Source organism: Tigriopus californicus, chromosome 6 (genome assembly GCF_007210705.1).
Source record: "Tigriopus californicus strain San Diego chromosome 6, Tcal_SD_v2.1, whole genome shotgun sequence".
Classification (NCBI taxonomy): domain Eukaryota; kingdom Metazoa; phylum Arthropoda; class Copepoda; order Harpacticoida; family Harpacticidae; genus Tigriopus; species Tigriopus californicus.
In genome coordinates, this window is record NC_081445.1 from 1,846,370 (window position 1) to 1,858,384 (window position 12,015).

At 42.6% G+C, this 12,015-nt stretch overlaps 2 protein-coding genes across 2 annotated transcripts in view; one reads left to right on the plus strand and one right to left on the minus strand.

Annotated features, from left to right (window-relative positions):
- The window catches only part of LOC131882383 (basement membrane-specific heparan sulfate proteoglycan core protein-like), a gene marked incomplete in the record, with an annotated part of 40,088 nt that overhangs the window by 27,822 nt on the left and 251 nt on the right, over positions 1-12,015 (plus strand). The window contains 18 exon segments of the mRNA XM_059229512.1: positions 400-745; positions 822-1,082; positions 1,154-1,453; positions 1,612-1,872; positions 2,491-2,668; positions 2,776-2,876; positions 3,229-3,410; positions 7,516-7,738; positions 7,801-7,969; positions 8,037-8,419; positions 10,052-10,217; positions 10,283-10,428; positions 10,512-10,694; positions 10,763-11,003; positions 11,076-11,212; positions 11,283-11,486; positions 11,563-11,732; positions 11,803-11,996. Of these exon segments, the coding sequence (XP_059085495.1) occupies positions 400-745; positions 822-1,082; positions 1,154-1,453; positions 1,612-1,872; positions 2,491-2,668; positions 2,776-2,876; positions 3,229-3,410; positions 7,516-7,738; positions 7,801-7,969; positions 8,037-8,419; positions 10,052-10,217; positions 10,283-10,428; positions 10,512-10,694; positions 10,763-11,003; positions 11,076-11,212; positions 11,283-11,486; positions 11,563-11,732; positions 11,803-11,996 (3,845 nt within the window).
- On the minus strand, positions 8,408-9,961 carry LOC131881727 (collagen and calcium-binding EGF domain-containing protein 1-like). The gene is made up of 4 exons (XM_059228674.1): positions 9,746-9,961; positions 9,424-9,681; positions 9,056-9,359; positions 8,408-8,880 (listed from the first exon to the last, which is right to left on the minus strand). The coding sequence occupies exons 1-4, from the start codon at positions 9,944-9,946 to the stop codon at positions 8,429-8,431; spliced, it is 1,215 nt and encodes a 404-aa protein (XP_059084657.1). The 5' UTR covers positions 9,947-9,961; the 3' UTR covers positions 8,408-8,428.

Here is a 12,015-nt window from a genome sequence, read left to right on the forward strand (position 1 = left end):
TTGTCGAATATTGACCCATTTTCGCTTTGATACGCTTTCAGTCAAGTCCCAACCTCCCCAATTTCATCTGACACAGTTTCTTCAACTTACACAATTCCACGAGCTGCAAGAGAAAATCAAGGATCATATCTTTGTAAGGCTGTCAGTGAAGCGGGAGAGGACCAGGGTATGGTTCAAGTGATAGTGTTGGAACCAAACGTCCCTCGGGCTCCATATCCAGCTCAGCCAGACTATGGTAGACCTGAATATGAACGCCCAGAATATGGCCGACCATATGGCCGACCTGATTACGGCCGTCCTGAGGACCGTCCAGAATATAATGGACCAGGGGAGCGTCCAGATTATGGTCGACCAGACGAGCGTCCAAGTTACAATCGACCCGATGAACGGCCAAATTATAATCGACCTGACGAGCGTCCAAATTACAATCGACCTGACGAGCGTCCAGACTATGGCCGACCAAATTATGGCCAAACAGGAGGCGTGGAAGTCAGCCAAGAGCAGTTTGAGGGACCTCTCGGGGGAAATGCTGAACTGAGGTGCCTTGTCACTGGCAATATGTCTGACATAAAGCAGCAATGGCTTCGATCAAATAACCAACGCTTGCCCTCGGGTTCCTATGAGAGAGGTGGTACCCTATATTTGAGAGACTTGATGAGAGAAGATGGTGGACAATACACTTGCCAAGGGGTTGACTCGAGCAACAGAGTGTTGTTCCGAGCCACTACAAACCTTCTAGTTACAGGTTGGTTGGTTGGTTTGTTGGTGAAATAATGGAAAGCGCATCTTTTCAACACAGACTGCCGATTCGTTTCTTATAGCTCCCCCTCGAATCATTTTGGATCCGGCCAAACAAGTGGTGAACCTCGGCGAAGACGCCCGCATTGCTTGTGTGGCTACAGGAGATCAACCAATTGAAATTAAATGGACGAAGCAAAATGGCCGGCTACCCCAAAGTGTCATGGTTCAGGGTGGAATAATGGAGTTCCGCGGCATTTCTCCCTCAGACCAAGGGAAATATGTGTGCTTGGCCGCAAACAAAGCTGGTCGAGCGGAGGCTGTAGCTGAGGTTATTGTTCAAGGTGAGGATTGTGAACTATTTGTTGATCCATGTTGAATCTCAAGGTTTCTCGACCAATGTTACCCCCTCCAGACGACTTGGTGAGAATCACCTGGCTGGAGGCCGTGCTTTACTCTCCGGAGGGAAAGGTCGTCAATGATCCATTGTACACTTTTAACTTTGATGATGAATTGGAAAGAGAAACAGGGTCAGGGTCCAAATCGGACAATGCTGAGGGCTCAGGGGAAATGGATGACTGGGACCACGGAAACAGAGGTGGGGGTGTGGGGCAGGGATCTCCGGAATATGACGATCAGGAACCTGAGAGGGACTACCCACCAGTAGAGCCCTATGAGTCTAAGGAGAGATATATCGGAGTCAAAGCGTCAGAAGGTGCCCGGGAATACAAGTTCTTTAACACAGCTCACTAACATACGTTTTTTAGGAAGGATACTCTAACCCTCTACTAACGTATATCGCAAGAAACCAGAGTAAGTCTCTTCCATCCGGCAGACAACTTTGAAGACCAACTCAAATCCCATAAATTTCAGACAATGAATATTCCTACGAAGTGGGTGATCAATTCACTGCCAGGGAAGGCAGTTCCATTGATTTGCGTTGTCGATTGGACACGTCAAATGGTCGATACTTAACTTGGAACAAAGAAAATGGCTACATTCCACGTCAAGCAATTGAAATGCAAGATGGCGTTTTACGGATCCCGAATGTGTTGCCTTCGGATTCTGGTCGTTACATTTGCTCCAACAATCAGGAACGACAATATGTATTCCTCACCATTGACAGTTACCAAGGTATGACTTTGGTTTTCATGTGCGATTTTACTTTCTTTGCTTTATGTACATATCTGTCTAACCCCATTGTGTGGTCTTTACTCAAAACGTCAAAAAAATTAATCACCCAGGCGGTGATGGTATTGGTGGTAATAATGGAGGTGGTGCTGGTGGTAGCGGAGGTGATGATGATAACAGAAATGACGAAGGCTCAATAACTGACCCACGCTTTGGGGACATCCCCGGTTAACCCGGATATCCGGGTGGCGGGGGCTCATCGGAACCCTATTCCGAACCAAGTAGGGGCGACTCGGGTGACCCTTATGGTGATGACGGATCATATGCTAGTTACCCAAGTTATGGCTCGCCAAGCACTGACCCACAAGCCTTAACCAGACCCAAAGTGAAATGCACCGAGAACGAGTTCCGTTGCTTAAAACGCGAGGAGTGCATTAACATCGCTTTTGTGTGTGATGGCGAGATTGATTGTACGGATGGATCTGACGAAACTAGTTGTCGGAATCGTCGTTCTGGTAATGTTCAGCCTCTCTTCTCTTCCTTTTATGAGTGCCTTTAACTTGGCAAAAGCAAAAGCAATGCTAGTCGTGGTAATTTTGGTAATTGTGACACCATTTTTAGCTTTCACTCAGGCTGAAGTGGAAATTCAGTCCAATCGGAACAAAGTCTTTGAGGGCGATGATCTGGAACTACGTTGCAGCCTAGTGGGGGATTCCACGGGAGCTGAAGGCCGAGTGTCCTGGACCAAACTGAATAGCTTTCTTTCCTCAAACGTGCAGGATATGGGATCTGTCCTCAGGTGAGGCTATAACAAAACTACTGTACTTATTGTTGCTCATTGCGCCCAAATGTCAAGTCAGCGAGTTTGAAACAGAAAATAGACTTAAATGTGGATTCAATCTCTAGGTTTACGAAACTGCAAGAAGATGATACCGGAACGTATCAGTGTACAATTTACACTTCCCAAGGGAACATGTTCCAACAGAACTTCGAACTCGACGTGGAAGGTTGGAATTTCTTCTAGAAACAAATTAATCAATGGCAAAGCCGTGTAAAACTGGTGGTGGTGTATTATGACAATGATTAACGTATATAAAAACAATGTAAATCTTCTATTCTAAATAGGCGTAGATGGTGATGGATGTTCTATTGTTAATACTAGACTGCCAATGAATAATAAAAAACAATCCCTGTGTTGTGTAATGTCTCTGCTAACCCTGCTTCATATTTCATATTTTCCCCTTGAAATGCGAAATTTTCGATTATAATCCAATTAACTCCTTGAACCATTGGTAAGTAACCATTTTCCTTGGTGTCTCTAAAGTACTTCTGTTATGACTATGAAATTTAATTGAAAAGTGACTGAAAGAGCTGGCACATTTTTAGGATCGGGTCCACGCTCTGACGAGTCAATGAAGATCATCCAAGCTGAAGATGGATCAAGAGTCACCTTGAAATGTCGGAACACACTCCAACCCCCCATCACATATGGGTGGAGAAAACACCAGGGCGTGGTCCCAAGGGAGAGCGCCCAATCACCGGTAAGGCATTTGTTCAGGCTAGTGGACTGCGAATGGAAGGGAAAAAGTTGTATCGTCTAAACCATTAATTTCAGTCAAAATTAACTCGTATGGTGCAGCAATAATATCTTTAGTCCTATGACTTGTTTCAGTTTGGAAAAAAATCAATGTTTGTTTTGTTTTGTAATAAGATGGCAGCTCTTTTGCTTGGCCTGCCATTTGATGTTGGGAGTCCCAATGAAGGGATTTCACTGCTTCCCGTCATCATGGCGAACATCAATGGTCGCAGGATTTCGCATTCGTATTCACAACGAAAAGAAGCCCCACGATGATAAAAATACCCTTTGTGGTTTTAATGGAAATATCCAAACACGTCTTGGCATTTTTCCAGCTCGCAAAATCATGAGAAACAAGGTTGATTTGATTGATTTATGGAATTATAACCCACATTAAATACTTACGTGTCAACAAAAAACATTATAAAAGCTGAAAGTTTCCAAAAACCTATCGAATGAAGCTTCATTGATTTTCGTGATATTTTCCGTAATTGTTTAAATAAGTCATGGACGACGGTATCCTGGACATACTTGACGCCGCTAAATGTACCTGAGTAGTATAACGGAAAAACCATTGAATTGAACCTCCCGACCAGAAATTGAAATAATCTTAGTTTCGCTATCCAAGCCAGGCAAATTCACTAAACATAGTCACGGACATTCAAAGTTATACGGAGGGACATGGCAAGTTTTACCCAATAGCTAAAAGAATTCGAGTCAAATTTTTTCTATGGTTCAAGTTTTCAGTTGTCCAAGTTTAGTTTAAGCCATACGGGTGGTACAAAATGGACGTTGATTTTTAGACAGGAAAACTTTTGGGCCACTTTTAACTCTAAAAAGTATACCGAAAACTTAATGAATTGCAAAGTGCTATTTTTCTTCACTTGAATGGGTCAAGTAATTGATATAGCACGAAACCACCGACTAAATTAAAAAAAACTGACATATCGTACTCTCCAAATTTCCGGTTTCATTCTAAACTGCGAGGACTGCGAGGTAAGAGTTAAGCAAACTCTAGCGGCCAAAAAAGGAAAATGAGCGTTAGTAGTGAAAAAACATGACTTTTGCTTCATTCGAAACTTTTGAAATCATGTCATCTGAAAAGACAGATACAAACGAAAGTGATTAAAGTTCTTATGAATGATTTGAGTTTATGCGAGATTGTAACATAAGAGTGATGAGTAGGGACTTTTTTAGTGTGCAGTTTAAATATCTTGTCATTTTGGGGCATTTTTAAACGTTCAGGTGGTTTTGACCAAATTTCCGAAAAATAGCGGTTTCGGTGTCTAATAATAATAAAATTTGACATTTTTCTGTCAATTTTTTGTTCCAAAACACATTAGTGATGCATCTTGATACATATCTTGCACTTTAATACTTCGACGAGTCATTTGTTACGTTCGGTTTTGCTTAGGAAATTCAGCCCTACCTCCAATGGTGCGGGGTTTTTGTTGCAATCCTGCACTTCACTTGTTAATGAACAAGACCGTTCATGTAGTTCAACTTAGCATTGCATCGATCAAAATCTTGGCTATGTTTTTTACCAAGATAAAGCAATTGAAATTGCAAAATATGAAAACCACTCTTTTTCTAACTAGTCTTCAAAAACAATTATAAAAGAATGTTAATAGTTCGTGGCATCTGAAATTTAGACCTTTGGGAGGAGGATGGATTTTAAGAAGTTGCAATATTGGCCGTAGTAAAGTTTGCTACACCCGAATTTGAGATTATGTGACACAAGCACACCAAAATAAAAGCGCAAAGAAAATAATCCATTTAGTACAGCCTCTTTTCAGCACAACTGGCCATTTAACTTCAGTAAGTTAAAGATAGTTGACAAATTTATTAGGTAAAGTATCGCAAACTTGATTATTTAGTAACACTGTTTTGGCTCAATTGAAAATTAATCACAAAAACACAATGGTGTACAAAGTTTCAGATTTCACACTTACTATTGATTAAAAAGCAATGGCAATTTAAAATATCTGTGACGCAAATATTTCCATTTTCTTAATTATTGGGCCTGTCTTTTTATATTTTGTCTTTTTAAAGAAAACAGTATTTCTATATTTCAAACGGAGTCGAATTTTTTCACTGTCTCTAGTGATGAGAGTTCTGTTTTAGCAGTTAATAGTAATGCCGCCACACAACTAACTGAATTGATTTTTTCCAAGGAATCTAGTCCAACTTTTTAACCCATACTCTTCATCATCAAACTTGATGTATGAGTTTTTCAAACAATAAACAACCTTTATTGCATTGTTGTTGCAGCCTATCACCCTATAGAACCATCAATAGGAGTAATGGGATCAAATGAATATCAAAATTAAATTAAGGGTGCCATAAAGCTTGGAAAGTAAAGGCAATAGTTAACTTCCAAGTAATCAGTTATCATCAATCAAAAAGATTGCCTTAATTGGATGTGAGAATAATCAGAGGTGATATTTTGAGGCTAGCCAATGGTTTCCCAACATGACATTACTAATGTGAAAGAAAACAACTCTAGAAACAGCCTTCTGTGATTATTTATTTGATGGTATCAATAATCCAATTCTTTTTGGATTTTTGATGTTGCTTGTTGTCTCATTCAAATTTACCACGATTTCTTGTTTGATGACTTGTACAGGATAGAGCTTGCAGAGTTGGAAAACAGCACTGTTAACGTATTAACATCAGTTGTTGTTTTAGGGTTGTTAATTCTCTTTCTTTACAACGACACGAGAACAAACGTTAGCAGAGGGTTTACTAACGCTGTCTTTTCTTTTTTTGCCGCGAGATGTCTCATTATGAAACAAGCAGTCACTATAATTTATTTTTTATGCAGTTTTGCACAATTATCCATTGTTTCTTGCCCGAGCATTTGGAAACACTAAACACTCTGGTAGGGACGATTCCAAAAGCTCGATCGAAGTTGCCTTTGTAATGTAAACGGGACAGGGGTCAAAATGTGAGATGTGAATCACAGCTTTGTCACTAAAATGTGCCGAAAATGGGGTCGTCAAAATGTACCACGAGCAAAGCCAATTTCAATCAAGTACCTTGTTTTGAGAATTTAAACTTTTGTTTTTAGACATGTAAATTTTATATGTGGGTTAGAACTCCATTAAGCAATAAAATCCAAGTCGTACTTGACGATTTCACGAGCTAGAAAAATGCGAAATGTGTTTGGGTATCTCCATGGAAACTTGATAGGGCTTTTTGACCACCGTGGCCACTCATGCTGCAATTCTTATACCTCACAGAAATTTGGACTCGACCAGCCAGGGATTGAACCTAGGGTAGCATAATGAAAAGCAGACGTCGTGCTAAATCATCGCGGCTGCTAGCCTTAAAGAAAAAAATAAATCTTAGGAAAAAACTTTAAAACCCTATTGTCAAATCTAACTACAGCCTCAACGGTCATTGCAATTGCCCCTGAACCTAGGTTGGGACAAATCTCATGACTATTATGAAGACGAACATTGTCAGACACCTTTCGTACCTTTCTCGCATACTGTAGTCCTACCTCTCTGATATCTTCCAACACGAGAGCTCTCTCATTCCTGTATTGTTTCTTTGGACCTGTTCGACTTTTTGTAAGCCTGATGATCTTAATTAGAGCCCTAATAGGTGAGGAATCTTCACGATGTGGCTGAACAATCGACTTTTACAGATTCGGCATCCCCTCTGGCCTCAAACATTCGATTCATTTATCAGCCATTTGAAAAGCTTTGCCTCCCTTTAACCGGTTAAGCTCAAAACACTTTCCACGTCTACCCCTAAATAATTTATGGACGAAACCGACCCAAAATCTTAAGTCCAGTTTCTGCGAGCGGATTGTTGATTGGTGTCGACCTAACAGTAGATTCTATTTAGGGCCTCTAAAAGAATAACAAGGAGAGGAAAAGAGGGAGGGAAAACTCCTGAAAGAGGTGGGACTATGGTGACTTTGAAGGACCTGAAAGTGCTACATACTAAACGTCTGTGGAATGAACAGATCAAAACAGTCTACACTTTTTCTCCTAAATATACCCTGATGACATTTCTATGACTCAACCGTTAATATTCCTGGCATTCTTTTTACCCTTCAGGCTAGTTTGACCATTCCAAGAGTGTCGAGTGACGATGCTGGGATTTACATATGCAAGGCCAACAATTCTGAACATGACATAGAGCAATCTGTGGCCTTAGTAGTGACTCAAGTCCTCCCGCACTTTTCTCAGGCGCCTCTTTCCTACATGGAATTGCCGACCTTGCCTGACGCATACCTAAACCTTGATCTTGAGATCTCGTTCAAACCCGAATTAGCCAATGGTTTGTATCGATGGGTCTTGATGTTCAACCCAATCCTGATGACAAACCTCAATACCTTTTAGGTGTGATATTCTACAATGGACACGATGAGAGAGGCGGAAAGGACTTTATCTCATTAAGCTTGAGGAATGGCAAGCCGGAATTGAGGTACAACCTGGGGCATGAAACGGCAATTTTGACGGCCCCAACGCCAATCACGTTTGGAAAATGGCACACCGTCAAAATATCTAGGTATGAGACAATAAGTTTTAAATAACTGTGGACGCAAGGACGCAGGTTATAATCGTGTCATTTTCAGGTCGAGAAAAAATGCGACCTTGGTCATCGACGACAATATTCCCATCCGAGGGTCTGCCAAAGGTAGATTTGATGGCTTGGATCTCATGACTCCTTTGTATTTGGGAGGAGTGCCTTTCCATATCAACGTCGAGAAAGTTACAGACCTGAACAACGGGTTCAAGGGATGCATCGGTAGATTTGTCATTGGAACCCAAGCCTTGGTTCTGTCTCCCGCAAGTCTCAAGAGCAAAGGAGTGGAATCATGTGATTCCTGCTCAATGGGCCCGTGTGAAAATGATGGCATCTGTCAAGCCAGTGCCAATGATCAAGGCTACCGCTGTCTCTGCTTGCCGGGATTTAGTGGCGAGCATTGCAAACGAGAAGGCGAAATGTGCTTTGAAGGTACGTATATTAATCATCTTTGTGAATGGAGTCCGAGTCTTCCCAGGCAGCCGCCATGTTATCAATGGGCGGCCCTCCAGGTAGCTTTGCTGTCCAAGCCGCATCTGGTCTGATTCGAAAATCATACCCTGAAGGTTTGTATGTATCTTTGAACACGTGATCCATTAGCAATTCAATATCATGCCGGAGGTCCGCCACCATAAGCAAAAGAAAGTCAAAGGAGCCGGGTTCACCTTTTTGGCCCGTCAAACCTTGAGGTCCACGTGGTCCAGATGAACCAGAAGTGCCTTGTGCTCCTGGAGGACCCACGGGTCCTCTTTTGCACTTGCAAAAGTGTCGCTTTTTACCGGATTTCGCCATCTTGTAGGAATCCAGCACCGCATGGTCAGGATCGTCCTCAGTTTGTTGTTCCAAGTCGTCGCTGTCCATTTGCTGGTCGTTCATGATTCCGCCAGGGCTTCCTGAAATCATAGGGCTATTCATAGAAAGAATAAGTGGCAATTTGACCAACGTTCGGGATTGAAAACCTCAAACATGTACAAATATCCTAGTCTTGCCTATCTCAAACCTCAATGAAACACAAAAGGAAGGGATTGTGTGTGGATGTTCTTACGTCATGATTAGATTTGGATCTACCTGCCGGTCCAGGGAAGCCTCGTGGTCCTGCTGGACCAGGGGGTCCGGGTTCTCCCTCGGGGCCAGGAGCACCTGATGACACCTTGTACAGACTCAGGGCAGTGGACAGGGTTCGAATTCTCTCCTCCATTGTTTCCATTGTCGTTTTCAAGTTTTGTACGGTAATGCAGCTGGCAAAGCATTGATTGGATCCCGATCGATATGCCGGATGTTCCAACGATAGGCACGTCCGATTATCCGATTGATCCAATTGAAAGCCATCTCGGCAACCACAGGTATATCCTCCTTGTTCATTCACGCAAAGCTAATGACAAATAGCAATGAGTGTGCCAAATATAACAACCTCACCAATAGCCTTGTGTACTAACATGAGCACATCCCCCGTTGTCTTGAGAACACTCATCCACGTCTTCACAGGGTTGGCTGTGTCCTTGTTCATGCTTTTCCCGATTAAAAGTAAATCCAGAGAAACATGTACAAAAGACGCGACCAAAGGACACAGAACATATTTGAGGACACAGATTCAAAGAACAAGGATCCGTGTCTTTTGGGACACATCGCCCTAAAATCAGGGTGTATCCTTCACAGCAAGACTGACGAACACAATCCGTCCAAAAGCCATCACTCTGCAATATGTTGGTTACTATCTTTTGAAATTCATTTCTTGGTGAGAACTAAATTCAAACTTGCCTTGCATCGGTAGCGGGTTTCAATCACATTTTCGGATGGACACTCCAGGCTTTTTGATCGTTTACCATGTTGAGCTTGGAACAGAGTCGGCGGATCTTCCTGGTTGATGATGTATCCTTCGACATCATTTGAAGCTGATTTTACCTCGTATACCAAAAAAGTCAATACAATAAGAAGACGACGCCATTCTAAGGCGAACATTTTCAGCCACAGAAGGGAGACTGTCTGTGCTCAATTGAATGATTGGTCCATTCTAGTTTTCCAGCCCTGCACTTCAAAAAACACTCTTCCCCTTCCTTTTTCTAGGCGCATGCAATGGGGGTCGATGCAAAAATACCGTCAAAGATTTCGAGTGTCTCTGCCCTTTTGGTCAAGAGGGTCGGTTTTGCGAGGATGCCGTCAACATCAACCGACCCGCCTTCTCCGGGAACTCCTATTTGGCCACGAATCGACCCAAGCATATTCTGAGACAGTATGACACCACAATTAAGCCCTTGTACCGATAAGATTATTGATGATTCATTGCTAATAATTTAGGTTGAAGCTGTCCTTCAAATTCCGAGCTTTGGATACGCGAGACAGCGTCCTTATTTACAGCGCTCAATCCGATGATGGCCATGGCGACTTTGCCTCAGTCACTCTCAAGGATGAACATCTGGAGTTTAGATTTAATACCGGTTCAGGTAATTGGCGTAAAAAAAATAAAATTATAAAAGAATGTGTTTAGGCCGAAAGTTTAAACGTCCAAATGGGTTGGATTTTTCAGGCACAGCCATTCTTAAGAGCCCAGAACCGATTCAAGTCAAGAAGTGGTACAAGGTGGTCTTGAATCGGAAACTGAAACACGGCCAGTTGTTGGTGGTTGGCCAGACCCCAGTGAGGGCCGAATCTCCAGGATCCACACGAGGCCTTAATATTCGTACTCCTCTTTACTTTGGAGGAGTTAAGAGTAAGCGCATTTGACTCATACAACCACTTCATCAATCTTAAATAGACGTGTTCCACTTTGTTCCATAGGAGATCATTTTACCCTAGCGCCAGGAGTGGGCGCAGAACTTGGCTTTATTGGGTGCATCACGGACATTCGCTCCGGAAAATATGAGCTAGATCTACTCAAGACTGTGATAGATTCAGCAAATATTCGTGATTGCAGTTCGACAGAATCCAAATGCGACGAATCGCCATGCGAAAATGGATCCACTTGCACCCCCGGAAAATCCAAGGACAAATACCTATGCGTTTGCCAGGAAGGCTTCAAGTAAGTCCCATGATGGTGATCAATTGTGTATAAAAAAGGGTCTTCTGACTTGGAACCTCGAACATCTTTCAGGGGACAAAACTGTCAATTGAAAACCACTCAATGCGACAATTTGGAGCCATGTCGCAATGGGGGACGTTGTGAGGGTGGAACAGAGTTCTACAAGTGCTTTTGCCCTTTGGGTTTCGGTGGACGAAATTGTGACAAAAGTAAAACGGGTTTTTACTCTTTAGTTGGAGTTGAATGCATTTTATTCTAAACACCTGATCTTTTGTTCAGAGCTCTCGGTAGATGGGGCTGATTCATTAGGGTTTCGTGGGGACAGCTTCATGGAGCTGGACTGGAAACTTCTTCCCCATTTTGATCCCACCAAAATTGAGACCATTGAGATGGAGTTCTCAACAACCAAAGCTGAAGGGTTGCTCTTCTACCAAGATGGCCCACAGATGCAAATCAAGGACAGGGATTTTCTGGCAATGTCAAGTAAGAGTTCGCCTTAGTAGCGAGAATGTAATGTCTAATTTGAAATCATAAACGATTGGGACGGTGGTGTTTTTAGTTGCTAATGGTTTCCCTCGTTTTGAGTTCAATCTTGGCGAAGGATCAGCCGAATTGAAAGGGGACAAAAAAGTGAACGACGGGAAGCTCCATCGAATCAAGATCATTCGTAGAGGCCGCAAAGGCTCCATCGAGATCGATGGAGGAGACATCACGAAAGGCAGTTCCAAGGTAAGAGACAGTCCATGAAAACGAACAGAAAAATGACATGAAATGAAATGATAACTCGACATTTCGACAGGGCTTCACTGGGAGACTGGATACGGATGGGAACATATTCGTCGGGGGCGCTATCAAACCCAGCCAATTGACCCATGGGAGATATGTGTATGGATTCCGAGGATGTCTTCATAGACTTGTCGTACAAGGAAGGGAAATAGACTTCCTCAAAGATCCAGTATCGACTGGAAATCTGGTGCCATGTTCCTCCACGAGGTGAGGTTGTCTGAAATAA